Genomic DNA, 23,445 nt, shown 5'->3' with positions numbered 1-23,445 from the left:
CTGGAAACCAATCATATGAATGACTATTTAAAGAGCATACAATTCTAAGACTAGAGGAATTCAAAGTTAATTTGATGGAGATCCAATGTGAAACGGTTGTGATATAAAAAAAAAATAAAGTAAAATGATTTTTTTTTTTTAATTGCAAGTGATACACAAATTGTCCTTATTCAGTTTCCAGTAGTAGCCGCAACAAAATTCATGGGTATACATACTGAGGTGTGATTCAAATCAATGACTTGACTGCTAGACAGACATCATACATCTACTCGATTACTGAAATTCCACGCAGCAGGTATTGCTTATAACCTCTTAAAATTAATATTTCTTGTGTCAAGTTGTTTTTTATTGAAACTAAATGGCAAACTGCCCTTCATCAGTGGAAGTAAACACTTAAAAATCAAATTTTTTAGTAGTAACTATCCTGATAAAAATAGGGCATACATACTCAGTTTGGTCATAAAAAATATAGAATATGATTGAGTATGATTATAATGGTAGATATTTGGGGGATATTGTTCCCTTGAAAATCTGGATCAGTATTTGAGTAATTTCAATTAATTCCACCTCAATAATCATGCAAAAATTTGTTTATGGGTATTTTGCAAAATTATTTTCCAAAATACCCATAAACATGGTTCTCCACACACTAAACGAATGGGGGACAATGGGCATGCATACTCAGGTTGGTCATAAAAATATGAAAATATGATTGAATATGACTATGATGGTGAATATTTGGGGAATATTGTTTCCTTGACAATCTGGATCAGTATTTGAGTAGTTTCAACTGATTTTACTTCAATAATTATGCAAAATACCCATAAACATGGTTCTCCACACACTAAATGAATGGGGGACAAAGTGTCCCATACGTAACTGTCCCATACGTAACACGTCATGTCTGTCTTTAATTAGAACCTGTAATTAGAGCTTTTTGCCTAATGACATGAAACTTACCTGTGATAATCTTGAGTGTTGTGACTTTCATCACAGTGAGTTACAAGTTGTAGAATGAAATACTTTCAGAGAGTTTTGAGGTTGAAAAAAATGTTCAAAAAAACAAAATTTTTCTGGTCCCATACGTAACGGCACATATTTTCTCTTCTAGAATATAATTGTCAAGGTCATTTTTCTAAATTTTTTACATGATTATACTTCTCCTAGATATCAATCACCATGATAAAGTTCAATATGATCAAAGGCCATTAACACTCTTTTTCAGGTCATAAAAGTCTCTGAATGTCCCATACGTAACGCGCGTGTTATCTTGGACTTGCCCGTTACTAGTAGTGTAGTAATGACTGTTGTTACTGTCCATTTCAACATCATTAGCATCAGTGTTCTGTATTCTTGAAAACTAAAGTACAGTACTGCACTTTTGAAAATCAGGTACTCTGCTTTATAAATCAGGTAATCAATGCTCTGCTAGGCACTATACCCAGTTAATGGAGAGTATTGTATTGATCATTGTAGGTGGGCTTTTTTAAAAATATTTTCATTGAACAATAGATAACATATCTGTACAAAAAGGTTATGAATACACTTGAAATGGAACAATTCAAAACGGAACGAAAATAATTTCATTAGAAAAATGATGATAATAATTTGTTGTTGTTGTTGTTGTTCTTTGTCTTTGATCAGAGAGGGCCACCAGTGAGAGCCAAGCCTCAGAGGATTGGGGTCTGATCATGGAAATCACAGACATCATCAATGAGACAGATGAAGGGTGAGTACACGTACACTTACCTCCTGTTCAAATGCAAGCCAGTTTATGCCAATACTTGATAAAGAAGCAGTGTACAAAGAATTATCGTATAGCCTACAGACCGTTCAGATGCTACAGTGTGTAATCTTGACCATTCTGAAAAACATTGTATAGATGTGCAGTTTCTCACTGCGCATGCTGTTATGGTCATGAGTGACAGCTGTGGGGTCACCTTTTGTGCGTGCTTCCATTAAGCCCCGCCTAGGTCTATCTATGGTCGCCGTATGTTCAGGCACATAATGGACATGATAGAATGCTGATTCGTTATCGAGTTCTAGTTCGAAATGATGCTCTAACTGTCGTTTCACTATATGTCGTTTCATTACATTGTTTCACTTTACATCGTTTCATTAGCATTCAGACGTATAAATTCATGAGTCACCTGTGCACAGCTAGCTGGTTAAAACATATTACGTACGTTTCAGAAACCATGTTATATACAGTCAGACCATTAAGTAATGTTACTCCCGCACGCACTGCGCACGGGGCCGCTTCGTGCGGTTGCGTGCAGGTTCGTGCGATTTCGCACGGGTGCGTATGGCTCCGTGCGCCCCCGTACGCGCCCGTGCGTAGTCGTGTGCCCGCGTGCGGATCTGTACGTCCGCGTGCGGATCCGAACGCCTGCGTACGAATCTGTACGGCCGCGTACGGATCCACCGCATGAAGCAGCCCCATGTGCAGTGCGTGCGGGAGTAACATAACTTAATGGTCTGACTGTATCTGTGATTTTGTGCTTTTTTTACTACTTGGTATTCATGGGTAGTGCTTTATATGGTAGAGAAATGAAATACAACTAGTTTAATTAAGCCCTTTGTTTTTATACTACTAGTGACAATTGTTTGTTTCAGTTGCAGACTTTGAAAAGCCTCTCTATAGCTGAATTTAGAACTGATTCTCAAATTGGCAACACTTTTTAGCTTTAGATGTTTCTGTATCCATTTCAAATTGGCAATTTTTGGCTTTTTTTCTCTGATTTTGTGCAGATTCAATGAACTACACCAGTTCAACTGAATCTTTTTTTTTCAGTATTTATAAGGCTTTTTTTGATGAAATTCAGAGGTGCTAATTTGATGATGACAACATGAACATAATTATTTGCAAGTATTTCTTGGAATGTGGTGGAACAATGGCCGCGTTCGAGCTTTCAAAAGTAAACCAAAGCAAAATCAATCCAATGCATACTGTGCCATACTATGCCAAATTTGGAGCATTCAAGCACTATGTGAAGAAAGCATACCTCGTGAGTTATTTTTAGTGAGGGTCACACAATTTTTTAGTGGTGGGGTCATTCACCTGGCACACTTCTGCTACATACATTTCTCGAACTCGTCCCAAACAAAGGAATGAACCCTTTGCATTATGATGTACCATTTTTTTGTGTGTGTTATGCACATTCTTCGCATGTCAACTCCTGGTACAGTTTTGGTATGCTTTTAATAGAGCACATCGGGAAGTGGTTCACTTTTGGCTCAGTTTACTGTAAAAGTGGGTATTTTTGCGCAACTAATTTTTCGCGCTCAGCGGGGTAAGAAGAGTTTCACATGTTTTTAATTCCGCGGAATCAAGACATCAACTACAATGTACTAGAACATATGGCAAGCAAAAATTCTTTGCGTGCTTTTATTTTCGTGCTAGTTTCGGGTTGCATGAAATGTGCGAAAATTTAAACACCGCGAAAAATTTCCACTTTTACAGTAGTGCGGAATGGAACATTTTAGAAGCATTCGAGAGCGTGCCTCTGTCGTGGGTGTGATGCGATAAAGTGCGCCTTAGGAGAGGGCTGAAACGCACACAATGACATTCTGTTGGAGGTAAAGTCAAAGTCGATGGAGAAGAATGAGTCTATGAGATAGCCAGCCGAAATTACCCGTAACCCTCTGTGTGCTTTGAGTGTCAATTGGCATAGAAAAGCCCCATAGCATTGTACACACTGTCCAAAGTCCCTGGCATGGAAAGGGTTACTACATTGTAGTTACATGTAGTCTGCTTTCCCTGCTGTGGCCACTGTGAACAGGCCAGATTGTACTCACAAATGCTTCCAATGATGGCAACTGCAGAGTGATGGAATTTGAATTGGCTCTCTGCTGCCGATGACTAAACGTGTCAGATGTTCATGCACTGGCATCTGCCCTTGCTGATATTCTCATCCAATTCAAAGAATTTGTGCTTGCCCTGTTGAGGAGTTTTAATGGGAGTTGTGTAGTCTCCCCTATGATGTATTTTATGAAATATATCCAAATGGCAATGAAGTTGTCACAGCTTTCAATTATAATGGCAGTTGTTATGATTGATTTCGAAAAAAAAAAATGACCAGTACAACTGAATGTTATACATGCCATTTATTTAGTGAATTGAGATTTGTTTGGCAATTTGGCAAGTGGTTGAATTTTCAATCGAGAACCATAGTGACGAACTGAGAAATTAGTCATCCCTTTTCAGGAGAAATGATATGAGTGATTTCCCACAGTGGAGACAATATAAAGCACATTTGTGTTACAGGAGGTGTTTTTTTAAATTTTATTTGTGTGTGTGTTGTTAATTTCCAGAATGTCAGTAAAAATCACAAAATCACAAAATACAGTCAACTCCCATTATATCAAAGTCCTCAGAACCAGTGGTTTCCTGGAATGTAAAATATCAAAATTTTGAAATCTTTGAAGGCTTCCGTGGTGGTAGAACGTTGGGTGGTAGAAGGCTTCACGGTGCACCACGTATTCTTTCTGGAGTATGTGAGTGGCCCTGAAAAGGGCCTACCCAATCCCGACGTTTCAGCAAGCATGTTCTCACCGTTCGGTTTGTTAAAGCGAACAGTAAATTGTATAAAAATAAATCTGTATAGATGAAAATTTGGGGACCTGAATTTTTAATGCATTGTTACGAGAATTTTGTTATAATCGTGTTCGTTGTTTTGGTAAAATGGGAGTGCACTGCATACTGCATAAATACAGTACCAATATTTCTCTTATGAAATTTGACCTGCACGATGAATTACCTGGCCATAGCCTTTGCCGATCTGCCTCATCCATACATGAAATACATTGAAGACAATATTGTTAACTGCTTTTCAGAGTTTATTGATTCATTATTCAATTCAAATACTGTGGCATGCAGCTGTTTTCTTATATTCTTGTTTTATTCAGGTGACCTTTCCCACAAAAGTAAAGTAGATTTACGATTTAGCCCTAAATACTATCATGTAGCTGACATTTGAGTAGCTATCCATACAATTTATGCATGTTGTTCTTGTGTGTCTGGTATCATCTGAAACAATGATTTTATCTATTGTCCCCACCTGAAACTGCCAAGAGCTGTTACATTCATTGCGATGGAGGAGATTGCCCTTAATTGCTGTTGTGGCTATAAAGCCATGCTGTCTCGTCTCCCAGATTCTATGCAAATCACGTCATGTAAGCAGCCTTGAGGAGCATCGTCATGGCAACCATGAGCCTTTTGAGACAGCACCTCGTATGAATGTATGTAAGCCGGCTAAAAGTGCTCAAAGAGGAAGAAATATATTGCAGTCGCATTGAGAGTATCGGCAGGTGTTGTGTAAGATTGTTCAACTCCGCTTGTTGATATGCCACACCCTGAAAGAGTTGGGTTATAATACCAACAGGTCTGTGGTGTACTTCCATTACATTACATTACATCAGTCACTGAGCCTGTGTGGATGTTTTAGTAGTGGATGATAATCAAATTCTAACATTCTACCTTTTCTTTTTTTGTGTGTGTGGATCTATGATCACCTGTCAGTGCCAAGGATGCAATCAAAGCGTTGAAGAAGAGGTTATTTGGCAACAAGAAATGGAAGGAAGTTATGTTCAGTCTGACGGTGAGTATTCTTTGCCGTACAATCTCTACATCGTGGATGAGTGTATCTTGACAGTGTACATGGTATGTTTAAGTTGTCATTTTAGTTATCTCCCCTATCTAATGTACAGAGACATCCAAAACATATATATTAGAAAAGGTCACGTTTGTAGCAGTTTTCTTTTATTTGGGTAAAATAACAAACAGGCATATTTTTCTTTTAAGTACACTATAGTAACACAATGAGCAATGAGCAGATTAAGATCTCTTTGCAGGATTCAACCTAACTCAATGTTAATAGCATTTATTTGTTGATCACTGGGGCACATAAAATGTTGCTTTTGGTAGAAAAAATTCCCCCAACATATATTCCAAAAGAACCTGGCAGGTACGTTGTATTAAAATGGGTGTAGATCTAATATTTGCATTTGAGTACATCTATCCCAACATGAAAATATGTAATTGACAGCGTGACCTGACCTTGTTGCAGAAGGCTCCTCTTAAAGGCAGTTTACCATTTGCAGATGAAACAAAAACTCAATTGTAGTACTTCAGAATAGTTCAGAAATGTGAGCTAGGGATAGAAACAACCCGTGTAAAAAAGTTCATCAGTATAATCGATGTTGAGTATTGTATTTGTAATATGCGGTATAGATACAAAATGTGAACAACAGTTATAATAAAACTGTTTCTAAACTAAACCATGATCTACATTTATGGTTTAGTGAGAAAAATAGTGATATCTCCTTGTATTTTAGGCTTCATTGAGAATTTTTATATGATAGGATGTTTTGTGATACAACCAACCTACACATACATTGTATATGCGTCAAATGTGATAACTTAAACATTTTTCAAATCACTGCTCCCAATGGTAAACAGTACCTTTAACAGTGCTAATTACTTGGGATTTGCACTGTCTACATGTATAATTTCATATTTTCTGAAAATTTGCTCGTTTCTCCTGCATCATCGAAGACATGCACATTCCTATCTAACTCCTTCCCTAGCGTGCAAGGGTATTTCTGCCTTATTCAAAAGTAGCACTGGTGTGTAGTTATTGCATATCAATGCCCTGCCATTGAATTATTATGGGCAGTTAGTTGGCCTAATTCTCTTTATTATTAGAGCGCGTATTAATAGATACATGCAGTGAGAATTACACGAGGCACAAGAAGAGGTCATAGTCACAGACTTTTGAGAAGATGGATGTTATGTTTTTAATTTTTAGTGGGTGAGTCACAGACGCGTTTCCTGCTTGATTAAGATTACAGATTGATATCCAGGCATTATTTTCCCCCTCTCATCGTAGTGGCATGTGTGTGTGTGTGGTGGCGAGGCGAGGGGGAATGAGGGTAGGGGTGTGGTGTGGGGGTTGGGGGAGGGGGCTGGGGGCTGGGGTGGTGTTGAGAAGATTGGAGGGATAATGGGAGAGAGATGTGCATTGTATTTAAATTATTGTAGGTAGAATCCCAAACATTTGTTCTAATAATAAATATGAAAATTACCCTGCAGACATTGCAATGGAGATTTCAAAGCAGAAGTTTTTTATGGTCTAGATTACTTTTCTTGTGTTTCCACATTTGTACATGGTCAATAGCACAATCAGGGTATGCAATTGTGTAACAGGGCAAAAATGAAAAAACTGGGTGAAAATGCTTTTTTTGTTGTTTGTTGTAGCTGAGTGTTCAAATTTTCATTTCATGTAAAGAAAGAGTCAAAATTTTGCATTAAACTGCACATAAATTAGCATTTAAATTAGGGGTGTCGAATTACATTGAAATGACTAATATATTGGAAAAATTCATTTAAAAAAAGGAGAATGTTTTTTTCATCTGATATTGCTGTTAGATATTCCTGATAAATATCCCTTTCATTCACCACCAGCACATAGCCATGACATATCACAAAATATGAATGAATTTCATATTTTCACTTCTCGAAATGGATGATCAATTTTGTAGGCATTATTTTGAATTCAAATAAAACCACTTTTACATATTTTATCATATTTCACTTTTGCCAAAGAGTGAAGAGGCGAAACTTTCAGGAATAGGTAACAGACATACAGTGGCCATTATTACAAATTTTTATGAAATTAGGGCTGGTACTTTGGAAAATATTATATTTTTCATCAAAAAATTATCTGTACAGTTTGACCTTGAATGTGCGCTCAGTGTTTGGATCAATTCTCATATTTGTAAACACAGATAGAAGAATGAATGTGAGATTTATGATGACTTGAGTTGATATCCAAGCTGTGACACTCAAACAATGACATATTAAGCCAAAATACTATGTTTTTGCTTATGATATCTTAAGAAATTGAACAAGCATTGAAATATGAACACTGAACACTTATCATATGACCTTCATGCAGTATAACATGGGCGTGTATCGCACTTTTTTATGCTCAGCAATTTGTAAAAATATAGAAAAATAAGTTCCTATTGCTCAAATTTGCTAAAGTTTTCACACAATAGATTTCTACATGTACAATTCATGGTTAAAAAAACGAGGATATTCAATAAGGGGAAAAGATTCAAATTAGGATATATACATGTGTATCTCACTGAAAATACTGAAAAACGGTTGCACTTATTTTACTCAGCATTTGAAAATGGCTCAAAACTCAAAACTGGCTGAACATTTATTGGCAAACAGCGCACCATATTGTAGTGTGTCTTCAGTACTTTCAGGAAAAGCAGAAATATAAGCTGTTTCTCCATGTATAGCTGTACAGCATGGGTTAAAAGGTCACAATGTCAGAAAAATAAGCCAGCATTACACTCCTACCAGGATGGGACTTCAGACCTTATAACTTTCTCCAGCTGAAAGAACCACTGTTTTTTATTGCATGCAAGCAATGCCAGGAAAAAATCCATTAATTTGATACCAAACACATAGGGGTAGACTTAAAATATGGACCTCAAATCTTGATTTTACGTAAGTTGTAAAACGCTTTTTTTGACGCATTACGTGGGTTTTGGGGGGACTTTTTTGGTAATTAATCTTTGATAATTAACAGTAAATGAGAAGAAATTAGCTATTGTCTTACCACATGTGATTACTGATGTCTTAGCATGCTGCATGTGAATTTTTAAGTCAGTTGGTGCATTCTTTTAGAAGTTACAATTTTTTAAAGTGAGAAAGTCATGATTGCATACCCTGATTGTGCTTATCACCACATATGTTTCTTTTTGACACCAATAGAGGATTGTGTAAGTTGTAGTTCCCCTAGATGCAAAGGCTGTCTGATGAGAAGGCAAAATCTAAGCAAAAAAAAAAATAAAAATAAAAAAAATAATCAACAGGAAGAAGATATTCTAATGATGTTATGGTAACCTTCTTCAGGGCTTTCAATGGCATTTAGCAAGAGCTGAAATGCATAGCATATCACCATATCAAGGATTCAGTACTTGCTCTACGTTGCGAATGCATACATTTCCGTAGAAAAGATAGACATACTGTAGTCCAATCATAGCTTTAAATTAGTTCTGCCTCATATTCAAACAACCCCAATCTTCTCTTATGTTGTGATGAGAAACATCATTTGCATTTAAACTGAAAACTAAACCTGCTTTAATTGCACGCTATCGTTATTTTAGTGTGCCATTTGCATCTCAAAAAAAGAATGATGCGACAGATATTGTTCAGCCATGACAACTGTCAAGCAGAGTTGAAACTTGAAGATGGTTTCAGGAGTCTTGCCATACACGGCATGTTTCTCCTCGTACATGAGGAGATCATGTGGTTTATGCCTGCGTAATTAACCTATCAAACCTTTCAAAGTCTTTTCACAGACGTCTCTATCATTTTATGAAATATTGGGGGGGGGGGGATCTGGAATAGAAATTAGATCACTGTAGCGTAAAATGATAGCCCCATTTGGCAACATGATTAGTATTTAAAGATATTTAATGTGTGGTGTGTGGTATAACATCTACTTGTAATGATATTCTGTTAATCGTTTCATGATAGCATACTGCACAGTTTCAAGGTGACCTTTAGAGGGTTCAAGCTAATGAAGAAAATATGAAAGACATGATTTGTGAGAATAAAAACCTATTTAATGCTATTCTCATACCAGATGGTACCTCTGCGTCTAATTAACAAACTTAGTTATACAAAGTCTGTATTTGGTATAGACTTATTTTAATTGAAAGAGAAAATGCATTATTGAGTATGTGAAGTTACATGATTTCAGAATCGTGCAACTGTGGATCTTAAAGGTGATATCGAAAGGGGTAATTTTTTGTAGTTTAAAACCAGAACAACAGAATAGGATGTTAGTGTGAAGCCCTTGAACAACAACAACAACAACAACAACAAACAAACAAACAAAGTAAGCAATTTCCCATCTTACAGTACCAAAGTAATGATGTCATACTCATTTGTTTGTATAACTTGGAAGCAGGTGTGCGCATAAACACTTGGGCCAGGTAAGGTTGTTTAAAACCAGTTTCCATGGCGATGACTGGTTGTGACATCAAACTTTGGTACTCTTTACACTTCTCTTTACACATATCATGGATGAGGCAATATTCCTGTCTCCATGGAAACAGAAGTATTGCCTTGTCTTGTACACATTGAGAGATGTGTCTATAGGCAACATTTTGGCTTCTTATCGATTTATCACATATAGCAGGCAACTTGTATAATCAGAGTTTAAAAGCACGAGATATATTATGTTGCATTAATTTGAAAAATCCTCCTTGTCATGAAAATATAAAGGTATGCAGTTTTATATCCCTTTATGAAATATATATGAATACATAACTGTAAGAGTGGTTATTTTCTCAGAGTAATTTTTCTTGCTTGTCTGGGCGAGATGAATTTCGTGTGTTTTCAGTTCTGTGGAATCAAGATACATGTATACTAGTTAAACATCTGACGTTCAAAAATATTGGCATGTTTTTATTTTCACGCTGGTTTCTGCTCGCGGGAAATATACAAACATTTCCACTTATACAGTATGTACCCACATACAGGTGTGTACATGTGGGTACATACACATACATACACATACACATACACATACACATACACATACACATACACATACACATACACATACACATACACATACACATACACATACACATACACATACACATACATACATACACATAGATGAATTCTGTCGACAAGATTTTCATAATACTTCTGTTCTTCTCCAAATCAAACCCAAAGGTCCTGGAGACGTGTGTTAAAAACTGCCAGCATCGCTTCCATGTTCTGGTCTGCAAACAGGAGTTCTGCAAGGAGCTGGTGAAGGTCATCCAGCCCAGCCAGAACCCACCGACCATCGTCCAGGTCAGTGACCTCTACCTGTCTCCTATTGGTCACCACTTTTTTACAGGTCCTAGCTGTGCTTGAACACTGTCGCAACTGATTGACAAATTGCCCGACATCAAAAAGAATTTCATGAATTTGAATAATTACGCAGTACCCACTGCATGCTATAAGGATTAGGACCAACACTTGCTGTCAGGCGAAAGCTCGGTGATCTAGTGGAGATGACGCCTGTCCGGTGATCAAGAGGTTGTAGGTTTGAATCCTACTCGAGTAGGTACGCCCATGAATTTTATTCATGGCTACTACTAAAATGCTGATCAATACAGTGCTTATTTACGTTGATGTAGGGCAAATTGTCAATCAGTTGCAATTAAAACTTCTCGATGGAAGAATTTCATGAATTTGAACACTGTCACTATCTGTTTCCACCCATTGGCCCCGCCCCAGGGGCAGACCTCACTCTGTGAGCTGAAAACACAATGCTGCATGAGTTCAAAGAGCATAAGACAAGCCTGTGAACTTCAGATGGTGTTACCATTATATTGCCCTATAAATGAATATCTTGAAACACTTTCAATTTTCTGTCGTTCTTGTACATTTTTGATTTTTTTTTTTCACATTTGGAGATTATTACTGATAAAATGGGATTTTGCCTCAGTGAAACAGTTTGTCATACATTTCAGGGAATGCATTTCTTTATACGTGAGTTATGCCTTCCAGGACATCTCCTAGTGACTAAAAAATGCAAAGCAAAAAAACAAACAAAAACAAAACAGCAGCAACAACAACAAAGACAACAAAATGTGCTGGTCATTATGATTATATTCAATACTACTACTACTACTACTACTACTGTCACTACTACTACCACTACTGCTACTACTACTATTACTACTTCTGCTGTTACTGTTATTTTCATTGTTATCGTCGCTGAATGATTTCATTAATCTTGCCTTTCTTTAAAAAAAAATTAAAAAAATACAGGAGAAGATTCTAAGTTTGATCCAGTCGTGGGCGGACGCGTTCAAAAGTGACACCTCGCTGCACGGAGTGGTCAAGGTCTACGAGGAGCTGAAGAGTAAGTCCATTGAGTTCCCACCGACGGACCTGGACACTCTGTCCCCCATCAGGACGCCCCAGAGAATGACCCCCGAGGTGGACCCAGCCATGAGCAGACCGCCACCAACCAGACAGGTAGATATAAGGGGGGGGGGGATGTGAGGGGGGGAAACGGGATGTGAGGGTAGGGGGAGGGGGATAGGGAATATGAGGGGAGTGGGGAGGGTGGAATGTGAGAGGGAGGGGGAATGTGAGGGGAGTTTGAAAGGGACGTGAGAGGGAGGGGGAGGGGATTTAAGGGGGAGGTGGAATGTGAGGGGTAGGGTGGGACAGATTTTCTCGTGGGGTGTGTGTGTGAGCGCTCTCCTAAAGCACATCACACAATACTGTCCTGTAGTCATTATAGAGCGCTTTGATGTTCCCGAAGTGTTTAATCCCCATGGCATACTAACGAGCAGCAACAGTCACTACGTTAACCCGTTAAGGACGAGTCCGAAGTATACTCGGGCAGGCTTCTATGGGAAATGTGTGTTATAGCAAAATCAAACCGTCCTCAATGGGTTAAGAGGGCACACACAAAAGTTCATGATACTGTAAAACCAGAAATATTTTACAGCATGAAACTTTTGCGAATCGGAGCTGACTGACTTTTGCGTGGCATGAAACTTTCGCAAATTATCACTTGGCATTCAGTGCATTGTGTAAGAAAAAAAACAAAAAACACGGTGCATGCACTTTAATTTGGTGAATCCTGGCTCCATGCAAAGTTCGCGAAAGTTTCAAGCACAGGGAAATTTCTGGTTTTACTGTACCGGTAGTCCCTTTGCAAGAAATGTCACCTTCCAGCACTCCTTCTCCCCAGACTCCATGGGCGTCTGGAACTCTTTGCCCCAGGAGGTAGAGGGCTGTACAAATCTGGACCATTTCCAGCGAGATGTGCAGCATATCCAACTCCGCCAGTAATAGGAGAGCAACAGACTGCTTTTTTACCTGCGCAAGCATTGCACATAGAGTAGCCTTTTATATCTTGACACAAGAAAATCATATTTTTTGCAACTTATCATTGTATTTGTGTTTTCCAGAATGTGATACCTGTGGTGCTTGAGTACCAACAGAAAGGTTAAAGAATATTTTCTCATGTTTCATTCATTTTTTTCGACAACTGTTTAAGCTTGGCAAATGGAATTTTGTTAAAGTCATGAATCAGGGCCCCATTTCATGAAAAGTTGATATGATAGCAACCGTTCCTGGAATGGTAATTGTCATGGTAATGACAAGAATCCAGCTTCCTGATTGCCTGTTGATTCAGGAAGTTGCCATTCTAGCAAGAGTTGCTGTCCTAATATCTAATAGCATACATGACTTGTTCCATTGAATCGCCCTACAATATTATCAACCTCTGCTCTGACTATTTGGAAGGAAATAATATCAATGCCAAGACTTGGGCTCTTGTGCAAGACTTATGTTTGTTCTTCTTTGTAGATTTTAATTAAAATATAATTCATATTTATGGATGTTATTAGAATGTGACTTTTTTCCTTCTTTAACAAGATAACTTTCAAATGGCTTAACACACCAAATTTTACCGCTTGTGACTTTTTCATGCATAATAACTGACTTAGACAAGCCAATGAACTAAAAATATGATGATTTTTTTTTTTTTTTTTTTTTTTTTGGGGGGGGGGGTGTTTTTCCTAATGTTCAATAGACTTTTAAGTTTGCCAGATGTCGCTTCTGTGTAAACTGAATGTGTACATTGTTTAATTGTGACATAGCCATGGTATCAATGGTAAAATTGTGTGAGAGAAACAACACTCTTTGCGCCCTTCTTTCTTCATCCAGCCAACGCAGCCCGCTCCTCCAGCTATGGCTCCGGGCCAGTACCCAACCCAAGCCCCGGGCCAGTACCCGCCCCAAGCCCCGGGCCAGTACCCACCCCAGGCCCCAAGCCAGTACCCGCCCCAGGCCCCGGGCCAGTACCCGCCCCAGGCCCCAAGCCAGTATCCACCCCAGGCCCCCCAGAATGCAGCCCCCACCAGCGCAGGGGGCATGGGTGGCAACCAGATGACCAAACTGAGGCGGGACCTGGACCTGGTGCTAGGCAACATCAGAGTGATGTCGGAGATGCTGACGGAGATGACGCCCGGCCAGGAGAGCCAAGATGATCTGGAGCTATTACAGGTTGGCCTTGTTTCTGATAAATGTGGAACCATGAGCATACAAAAAGCAAGCAAAATAAAATAAAAATAGGAGGTAGTATAATTAACACCATGGCGCAGAAAGAGTTAACTACTCTAGTAGTTAACTCTTTCTGCGCCATGGTGTTAACCCGCTGTGTGCCACATTATTCTGAGACAGCAATGTAGTCCTGCTTTGGGAAAACGTTCTGTTTTTAAAATCTATGTAACTTTTATAGATTTCTGTTACGCTTGACAAACAATGAACAAAGTGTTAGCGAGAAAGTCAAGCTTTACTTTGATGGAAATTGTAAGACAAATGTATGATTGCTGTTCTTTCAAATGACCAGTAGCTACATTATTGTATAAGAGGCATGACTTTTGCACACAAAACAGTAATAGAAACTAAGAATGCACTGGCAATTCCAGTAAGGAACACCCCTTGATAGTTAAGCATCACACAAAATGCAAGCTGCATGTGACAGGAATGGAATCACGAGAAACGCTTTCATTGTGCTGCGGGATTTGACAATTTATCGATCGGTGTAGGCGGGTTTGTGAGTTTGAGCAGAATATGCGAAGTTGGCGTGCCATCAACCGAGTCGGATGTAGGAACTTGGCTCATAAAGAGTTAATATACATAGGTGGGTAGATGAATATATATAGACCCGCAAATGCATGTAGGTAGATAGAAGGATGGATGGATGGATGGATGGATGGATGGATGGATAGATAGAATAGGTAGATAGATAGGTGTCTGGTCAGTTGGCATAATGAATGGATAGATAGATCAATAGATTGATAGATGGATGGATAGATGAGTAGATAGACAGAGGTGAAATAAGAGGAAAACAAGTGAATGTGTGTTTAATATGTAGCAACAATTTTTCTAAGTAACAACTTTAGCTGTATTTTGAGTAGCCAATTGGCCTTCTTCTTCCTGGATTTCAATCAATGTGATATCCAGAGTATATTTGTTTGATATTAAAAAAAGATATATATATATATAATCCGGAGCGGGAAAGTGTTATACACTCTTCTGTGTTTTTTCACATATTTCATTCACAAAAGCCATTGATCCCTGTTCTGATAATTGCTTTTATATCATTATTGCTGTGCATGCGTGTGTGTGTGTGTGTCTGTGTGTGTGTCTGTGTGTATGTGTCTTTATGTATTATAATTCCCAGAAACTCAAACCAAGCCTTGATGTTTGGTCATAAAGTTAAGCAGTTGAAATCATTGTAGGTCATATTCTCCAGCTGTCTTCTTCCTTTCTGCTTGCAAGCAATGGCATGATCGCAATAAACTGTCATTCAAATCACTCTTCAGTTTGTTTGTTTTTTCTCCTTATTTGGTGGTGTTGTTGGTTTTTTTTAACATGAATTCCAGGAACTCAACCAAACCTGCCGTGTCATGCAGCAGAGGGTCGTTGAACTCTTGTCAGAGGTCAGCCATGAAGAAGTTACAGGTAAGATTACCAAACGAGGTTGCTTTTAAAACATGTCAGTCGGAACCTGTGACAGGTTCCGTGATATTTCTCTGCCCCTCATCACCCCTTGGAATGCAGTGGAACATTCCAGGTCCTACCACCTTGTCAGACCAAAGATACTGTAATGTAGTAGATTGTAATGACAAATCTTTGGAAATAAGGAAAGGTGACTTGATTTGTAATTAGTTGGCCTGTTTTATTGACAGTGACATGTTTTCTTTCAGATAGTAAATAGAGGGATGTCATTTATTGTAGATAAACAAACCATGTGTGAGTTTGGAGTGAAAGGTTGCTAATCTTCCAGTCGAAACCCCTGATTGGAGTCTTAGCAGAACCCCCCTTCCCCTCCTTTTTTTTGAAAAATTTAAAGACTCGACTGAAGTAAGCAGGTTTTCCTTGGATGCCAAATATGATAGAAATGTAATCTCTCATTTATGAATCTATAGTAGTGGTAATATATTTCTTGTAAACATATATCTCTTTAGGAATTTATTTTTAGGTGACCATGCATGTGAGAGTTCAGACTGTGATCTGATTTCAGATTTTCCTTCTTTCCAAAACTCACTTCTCAGACGTATTTTGTGAATTCCAATGCAATGACTTTTTTCTGCAAGTACTGTCAGACCTCTGCATGTAAGACCTCAGTGCAGATATTTTACACTCTTCAAACTCTTCCTCTATGTAATGTATTGATTCCTTGGCAAAGATATTTGTGTGTTTGTTTGTTCATTCTTCAGGGGAGCTGTTGAGAATTAACGACGATCTGAACAACCTGTTTGTTCGCTACGACCGCTACGAGCGGTACCGCACGTCCCAATCACAAAGCCAGGGTGTGCCGCCACCCCAACCCACAGCCGTGACGCAGCCACTGCCTCCTGCTATGCCTGTAGCACAGCCAGTGGTGAGTTAATTGCCTCCACTCGTCCTTAGTCCCACATGTAACCAGATGTGTACTCCTATGTGGTGCATTGCCATAGACTTGTTTGAAGGATGCATGTACTGAACAGTATAAAAGTGTGTAGAAGTGGTATTGCAATTAAGATGGTGCTGCACGCATTGCACATGTCTTCCAACATAAGAAAAAAAAAAGAATTGCTATTATACAGCATCTGTGCCAAGTACTGGAGGACTTTTAGGACAATTTGCAAGTGATTGGATTAGATAATAGGGAATAATCATACCAGAATGAGTAAAAGAAGTATTGCTGCAAAAATGGAAACTTGCACAGTGTGGACATTTTGGTAGCTTTCAAGCAATGTAAAACTACCACATAAATAAATTTTTGCATATCTTTCATCTGTCATATACCAGGGCTCGACACTAACTTTTTTGTTTGGTGGCCCGATGGGGCCACCAAAATCCTCAATTTCAAATTTTTGGTGGCCCGAGAGAAAAATTTGGTGGCCCCGAAAAAAAAAAACAATAAAAAAACATTAAAAGTCCTGTTTTTTTTAATGAGTCAAATATCTAAGTTTTATCCAGTTATAGTAAGAATTGGAAGTTGGACATACATCTACTCATAAATAAACCTCAACAAACTCGCAACACTCACTCTCAGGTACTCATTCAGTCCTTTTCATCCATCCTTTAAACAAATGTAACTGCTAATTTCCGGCGCAAAAAGTTACGAATTAATTGACGTACTTTTCAAAAAAATTTGGTGGCCCGAAGCGGGCCACCAAATTTGCCCTTTTTTGAAATTTGGTGGCCCGACTTTCAATTTTGGTGGCCCCGGGCCACCGGGCCACCGTTAGTGTCGAGCCCTGCATATACTATATGATATTATACATGTATCTTACATCTTTGATCTCAAGGTAAGTATATAATTGTCATTTTATTAGAGGTGGGCCATAGAGGGTGACATTTTCAGAACATGCTCATCACACCCTAGTCTGATGACTTTGTGCCTACTGACACCATTTTTGAAAAAAAGAACAAAAAAAAAAAGCGAAATCCAGGGTGCCCCGGCCGAAATCGTTAAAAATCCAAGATGGCCTCCGTTTCGGCTTAAAAAAGACATTTTTGGCTATAACTCGGCTATATTTTGGTCAATTGTGATGGTTTTGGTACCTAACCCCATGTTTTAGGGGTCAAGGAAATGGAATATAATGATAATTTTAGCGTAAAACTAGATCTTCCACTTGATACTAACCTTTTTCCCATATTTAGGGTTAAATTTTCCTTGTCCTTTACCCCTACCCCAACTGCCATTTTTTTCACTTTTTTTCTGCATTTTTTCAAGTCATGTTATCTACCATGCTCTTAATAACAAGTTCTAGTTATCAATCTGGTTTTTCTACCAATGATACAACAAGAAATATACAAATAACTTTCATTATACATGTATGTGTCATGCAGATACCGGTATGTGGCTGGTGCATTCAGGATGCATGGTAACTGTGCAACCAGTGCTAATACTGTTTCTGCTCTATAGCCCACCTCTAATTTTATTTGCAATTTTCTTCATGTTTGCCCGTTGTGTAGCATGAGGGATTTGCTGTTGTCATGCAGACCAGTTAGCTTTTACTATATTGTGTGCTGCCAAAGTCATTAACAGTCACGGATGTTTGTCAGCTGTTTGAATTGCTTGCTCAATTGTTGTGACCTTTCACAAAATTAAAAACATATCAGTACACGATTCATTTCACCCAAATTGGAGCCTCATTTGCCACTTTTCTCCTTGTCGTGCACTCAGTTTGAATGTGTATGGTGAATCGTGGGTATGAATTGTGATTCTGGTGCAAGAAAGAGATGTGAAAAACATTGATTATTCCATTACAAAAATTGTGTCTGGAATTTTAATGCCATTTTACACCGTGCTGAAAGATACTTGAAGTGTATTTTCCAAAAATTGGGATGAATGATTTACACGGTTTTGCAAAATTCGTAATTTTTAGAACTTTGTGAATAACTAGTGTTAATTTGGGCCGAAATTTCATCCTCTGAGTACGGAATTCAGAGCCACAAAAAATAAGCGTCCGGTGCTACGATCCACTGTTCACCAACCTCTTTTACATCTTTACCTTCTAGCATGCTCGAAGTCCTCCCCCTGAGGAGAACACGGGAACACTGATAGACTTTGGAGTGGATGAGCCTGTTGCACCTGTTGCTGCCCCAGCGGTCCACGCTGCACCCCCTATGGGGGGCGTGATGCCACCAGCTCCGCCCTACGATGGCCTCCCGTACCCAGAGCTTGGCCCCAACCCCGCCCCTGCCCCTGCGTCTGGACTGGCAGATCAGCTAGCAGGTCTCAGTGAGTATCATACGTACCTCAAAGTGTGCACCCGGATGATAGTAATGGGGGTGTGCATTGATAACACCCAATAGGATTAAACTGTTTCATATGCTACTTCAGGATCTTGAAATATAACATCTTAGCTCTATTTTGCAGAAAACCCCATTCAGTTTGGTTAAGCGGTCACAGAGAAATGTGGATTATTGTAAAGCATGTCATGAGTCTGATTCTTCCAAGTTTAGCACTTGGATGCTCTTGTGTGTAAATACAATAGACAAAACTTGGAGGGAAGAGATTTCTGACATGCTCTACAAAATTCCTCATTTCTCTTTGACCACTGAAGCAAATCGAATGGGGTTTTCTGTAAGATGTGCGCAATGAGTTATAGTTTCATACCCTGAAATTGTACTTTGATTGATTCACTGTTTTTAAAGTTATCATTGCTGAAGGTCCTGTTGTAATTTTTTAGGGGGACATATGGTGTATCAAATGTTTAATGCGGGGTACAGAAGCTGGCTTACCATGGGGAGAACAAATGCACAAGTCTTTAATTCTTCCACTTGAGACATCATCACTGCCATTTAATTTGCATAAAAACTCTGTCTTTAGAACTGATATCTCTGCTTCATAACAACATGTAACTGTCATAACTTTAAATATTTTGGGTATGTATTTGGTGAAGCCTCTCCAGTTCTATGTGATGAATTTTACTCCTTTTATTATCAAAGGAGGCCTACAGATGATTTTCAGACTTTCACATTTGAACAACTACAAATTGGTCATACCAGGTACAGAGTATTAGAATTTGTAGTGATTGAGACTGATAGTGACTGTTCCTTGTACATTCTGGACAAGAGGCAAAAAGTGCCAACTACAAATGGTTTGTCCTAAGTGACAAGTTATTATTACCAAAGATAGCAATCAGGCATTTTTTTGAAGGAAAGTGTTCAAACAAAATTTAGGTGCTAGGTACTCAAATTCTAAAGTTTTGATATGCTGGAACTGGTGTCATTATGGGTCTTTGAATGTTCAAGGCAATGATTCCCCCCCCCCCCCCCAAAAAAAAAAAAGAAGAAATACAGAAAAATTATGAAATATTTGACTTTGTTTCCCATCCAGGCATGACTGGAGGGAGTGTCAGCAACACGCTGGGCCAAATCGGCAATGTGCCGACATCGGTGAATCCACCCCCGCCGGAGGATGATTTTGACATGTTCGCCCAGAGCAGACAGACCACGTACCAAGACAGCCGCAGATCGTGAGTTGAAGAACATACCACTTTTATTCCAATGTCTCAGTCATTGGACATTTAAAAAGAGTTGACAGTAATTGTTAATAAAGAAACAAAAAACTTTGATCAATCCTGTTTCAAAACAAGCAATTCCACTGTCTCCAAAGTTCTCCTTATTTCATACTAGTGTGTAGTTCTGTTTTTGTAGTCCCGATGAAATTACCAATCTGTAAGATTTGATATCAGTATTTTAAAGCCTTACAATCGTGGCGAGTGGTTTGTGCGGCACAGAGACGAACGCAACACGCTGCCTCCCCCCATTCTGTATCAATGTCGTGACACCGAATGAGAATAGCGTTGGCTCAATGGGTCAGCGAACAACACTGGGTCTCAAAATCATGTGACCCAAAATGGCTGTCCGAGCCACGCGAGCTTCCGAATGGACGCACACTCACAGTGCGCATGCGCATGAAGAGAGGCCAAAAGAGCCACGCGTCTTCTGGCCTCTCTCCTCCAATCACCGCAGCTCGCGGTCACTATGTTTGTGTATGATTTTTTATTTTTTTTAATGATATTCTTTAGTTGAGTTTCATTCAATATCAAATCCATATTAACAATGAAATTAATATTACCAATAACAACATGCGTACACACACACACACACACACGTGTCTCAGTGGCAGCATTGTCCCACACGTTTATGGATGTAGCACTGCAGTCTGGCATTGCGCAATTGCATGCACAAACTTTGTTCGTTCGGGAGTTTATGAAATAACGTACCATTAGTGGTTACGATCGTCTGACTTTAAAAGTTTACTGATACGCGACTGATGTTAAGAGTTTTGCGAACACACACTTCGTTATAATTATTTTATCTTTTTTTTGGTGGGAGAATAACATTCACACACCATATATAGCACGTGGGACTGTCCAAAATAGACAGTGCTTAATTTCAGTATGGATGTCTCTATATATGGGAGAAAAAAAGGTCAATGCATCATTTGACAGTACTTTCTTCAATTTTGCAAGGCCAACATTTGAATATGATTGATTTGGGTTAGATTGTAGATCTTTCAACCATTTCTACTACTGATAATAGCAAGTTGTAGATCCAATTTGACGCACATGTGTAGGTCTGTTGTACCACAAAACACCCTACCATATAAAATTTTCTCAATAAAGCCTAAAATATAAGGAGATATCAGTATTTTTCTTTGAAACCATAATTGTAGACGATTTAGTCTGGAAACATTTCTATCATAACTATTGTACACATTTTGTGTATTTTGATATACTTAACATCGATTATATGGATTCAAATTTTTACATTGGTTGTTTCTATCCCTAACTCACAGTATAGAAGTATTTTAAGAGCACTAATGGTAAATTTTTTGTTTCATCTTCAAATGGTAAATTATGCCGTTAATAATTTTGGCGAGGGGGGGGGGGGATTTGTGTATTAAGAGTCATTTGGAATTGTCAAGATTCACTTCTTTTTTTCTGCGATTACCTTCAGAAATCTTTATATTTCCAAACTGCCCCCTTGTTATAACTGAAATTATACAAAAGGAATGTATCAGTTTTTATACTTTTCGGACACATGAATATCATGCCTCATCGTGAAGGAGCTGTAGAGGCGCAGTGGACAACACCACAGACTGTCAATCACAAGGTCTCAGGTTCAAGTCCTCTGGCTGCATCAGTTATTTCCCAACAGCAATAAACTTCATCTCCATTACTATGTCCTTTCGAGCGGACTTTAAGTCCTGGGTCCTGTGGTTGCATGCTTACCAGCATACATGGCTTCCTCAGTGGCCATGGTAAACATACAATCATGAGAGATGCCAACCAGTACGATTTTATTAGTATGATAAACAGTGTGAAATATGATAATATGATATTGTCCCCTGAAAGTACAACTTTTCATCTTTCAAGTAAAATATAAAATGAAGCCAATATCAACCAATGCAAAAACATTGAATGAATTATTGATGGTTTTTCTGACATTTCACTTGCCCAGAGCCAACGGGCTAGTGATGGTGTCAAGATTTCATGAAAATCTGATTTTCCTCTCAAAAACCTGATTTTTTTTTTTACATTCCATCTGTTTTTCTATGTCAAAAAGTTGATATCTCTGGATCATACGATACTGACTGTAATATCCACTCCATATGTATTCTCTTCCCTCCAGGGGCAGCACATACCAGGACAACACAAACGTGGACCAGGCTGGCGGAGCCCTGGCAGGCTTTGTTCAGAACAGGGCGAATCCTTACCCCCCTCCAACGGTGAGTCGGTGGTTCAGTTCTGCAGAAATGTTCTGAATAAAAGTGACAGAGAAATCAAGAGATAGAGAATGAGAGGTTTCAAGGTACAATCTCAAGAAAATGCCCACAGAGTAAGGAGTAAAGTTCTGTGCATTCACATGAGAAAGTAATGTTGAAAGTGCAGAATTCACTTGGACGAGATCGCCACTTGAGATAATGAAGTATCTTCCTCCTGTATGTTTAAGTGCAATATCTCTCCATGATGATATTGATTTTGATATATAGACTAAAACCAATGTCGCTTCATGATCAAATTGATTTCAATAGATTTAAACCAATTTCTTACCATGATTGAATTGATTTTAAACCAATGTCTCTATATGATTGAATTTATTTCAATAGATAGGCTAAAACCGATGTCTCTCCATGATCAAATTGATTTTAATAGATTTAAACCAATGTCTCTCCATGATTAAATTGATTCTAATAAATAGATTAAACCAATGTCTCTATATGATTGAATTGATTTCAATGGATAGACTGAAACCGATGTCTCTCCATGATCAAATTGATTTTAATAGAGAGATTAAAACCGATGTCTTTCCATGATCAAATTGATTTTAATTAACAGATAGATTAAACCAATGTCTCTCCTCATAATCAAATTGATCTTAATAGATAGATTAAAAACAGCATCTCTCCATAATCAAATTAATTTCATTAGCTAGATTAAAACCAGACAACAGAATAGTATTAGAATCATCAAAGTTGGACTTATGATGATAAAGTTTTGAAAATTGTTAATTTGCATGTTTTCACAAAGCAGTGGATATTGATCATAGCTACATACAGTGTATGCAAGTCATATGAGGTGATGAGTGTCACATGGAATGAATTGCACATTAACAAATCCAGCCAAGGTATCATAACTCCAATATTTCTGTATTTTCTTTTCTTGTTTTTAATCAAAGTGCTACCTGTTCTTTCTCTAAAACTTTACATACATTTGAGAGTCATCTCGATCTTTTCTGATTATTATTATTATTATTATCATTATCATTTAATTCATGAATATCATTATTATTATTATTATTATTATTATCATCATTAT

At 38.3% G+C, this 23,445-nt stretch overlaps 1 protein-coding gene across 2 annotated transcripts in view; it reads left to right on the top strand.

The window, feature by feature from the left end:
* The window catches only part of LOC139709268 (TOM1-like protein 2), a 50,599-nt gene that overhangs the window by 12,356 nt on the left and 14,798 nt on the right, over positions 1 to 23,445 (top strand). For both annotated transcript variants that reach the window (XM_071621217.1, XM_071621216.1), the window contains exons 2-11: positions 1,645 to 1,729; positions 5,522 to 5,600; positions 10,772 to 10,894; positions 11,861 to 12,070; positions 13,778 to 14,116; positions 15,502 to 15,580; positions 16,339 to 16,502; positions 18,632 to 18,854; positions 19,956 to 20,094; positions 22,259 to 22,355. In XM_071621217.1, coding sequence (XP_071477318.1) covers positions 1,645 to 1,729; positions 5,522 to 5,600; positions 10,772 to 10,894; positions 11,861 to 12,070; positions 13,778 to 14,116; positions 15,502 to 15,580; positions 16,339 to 16,502; positions 18,632 to 18,854; positions 19,956 to 20,094; positions 22,259 to 22,355 — 1,538 coding nt within the window. The remainder of the gene's footprint in view (positions 1 to 1,644; positions 1,730 to 5,521; positions 5,601 to 10,771; positions 10,895 to 11,860; positions 12,071 to 13,777; positions 14,117 to 15,501; positions 15,581 to 16,338; positions 16,503 to 18,631; positions 18,855 to 19,955; positions 20,095 to 22,258; positions 22,356 to 23,445) is intronic.

Source organism: Diadema antillarum, unplaced genomic scaffold, assembly GCF_040938485.1.
Source record: "Diadema antillarum isolate AM-2024a unplaced genomic scaffold, OU_Dant_1.0 seq00001423_RagTag, whole genome shotgun sequence".
Lineage (NCBI taxonomy): Eukaryota > Metazoa > Echinodermata > Echinoidea > Diadematoida > Diadematidae > Diadema > Diadema antillarum.
This window is presented reverse-complemented; position numbering and strand designations above follow the sequence as displayed.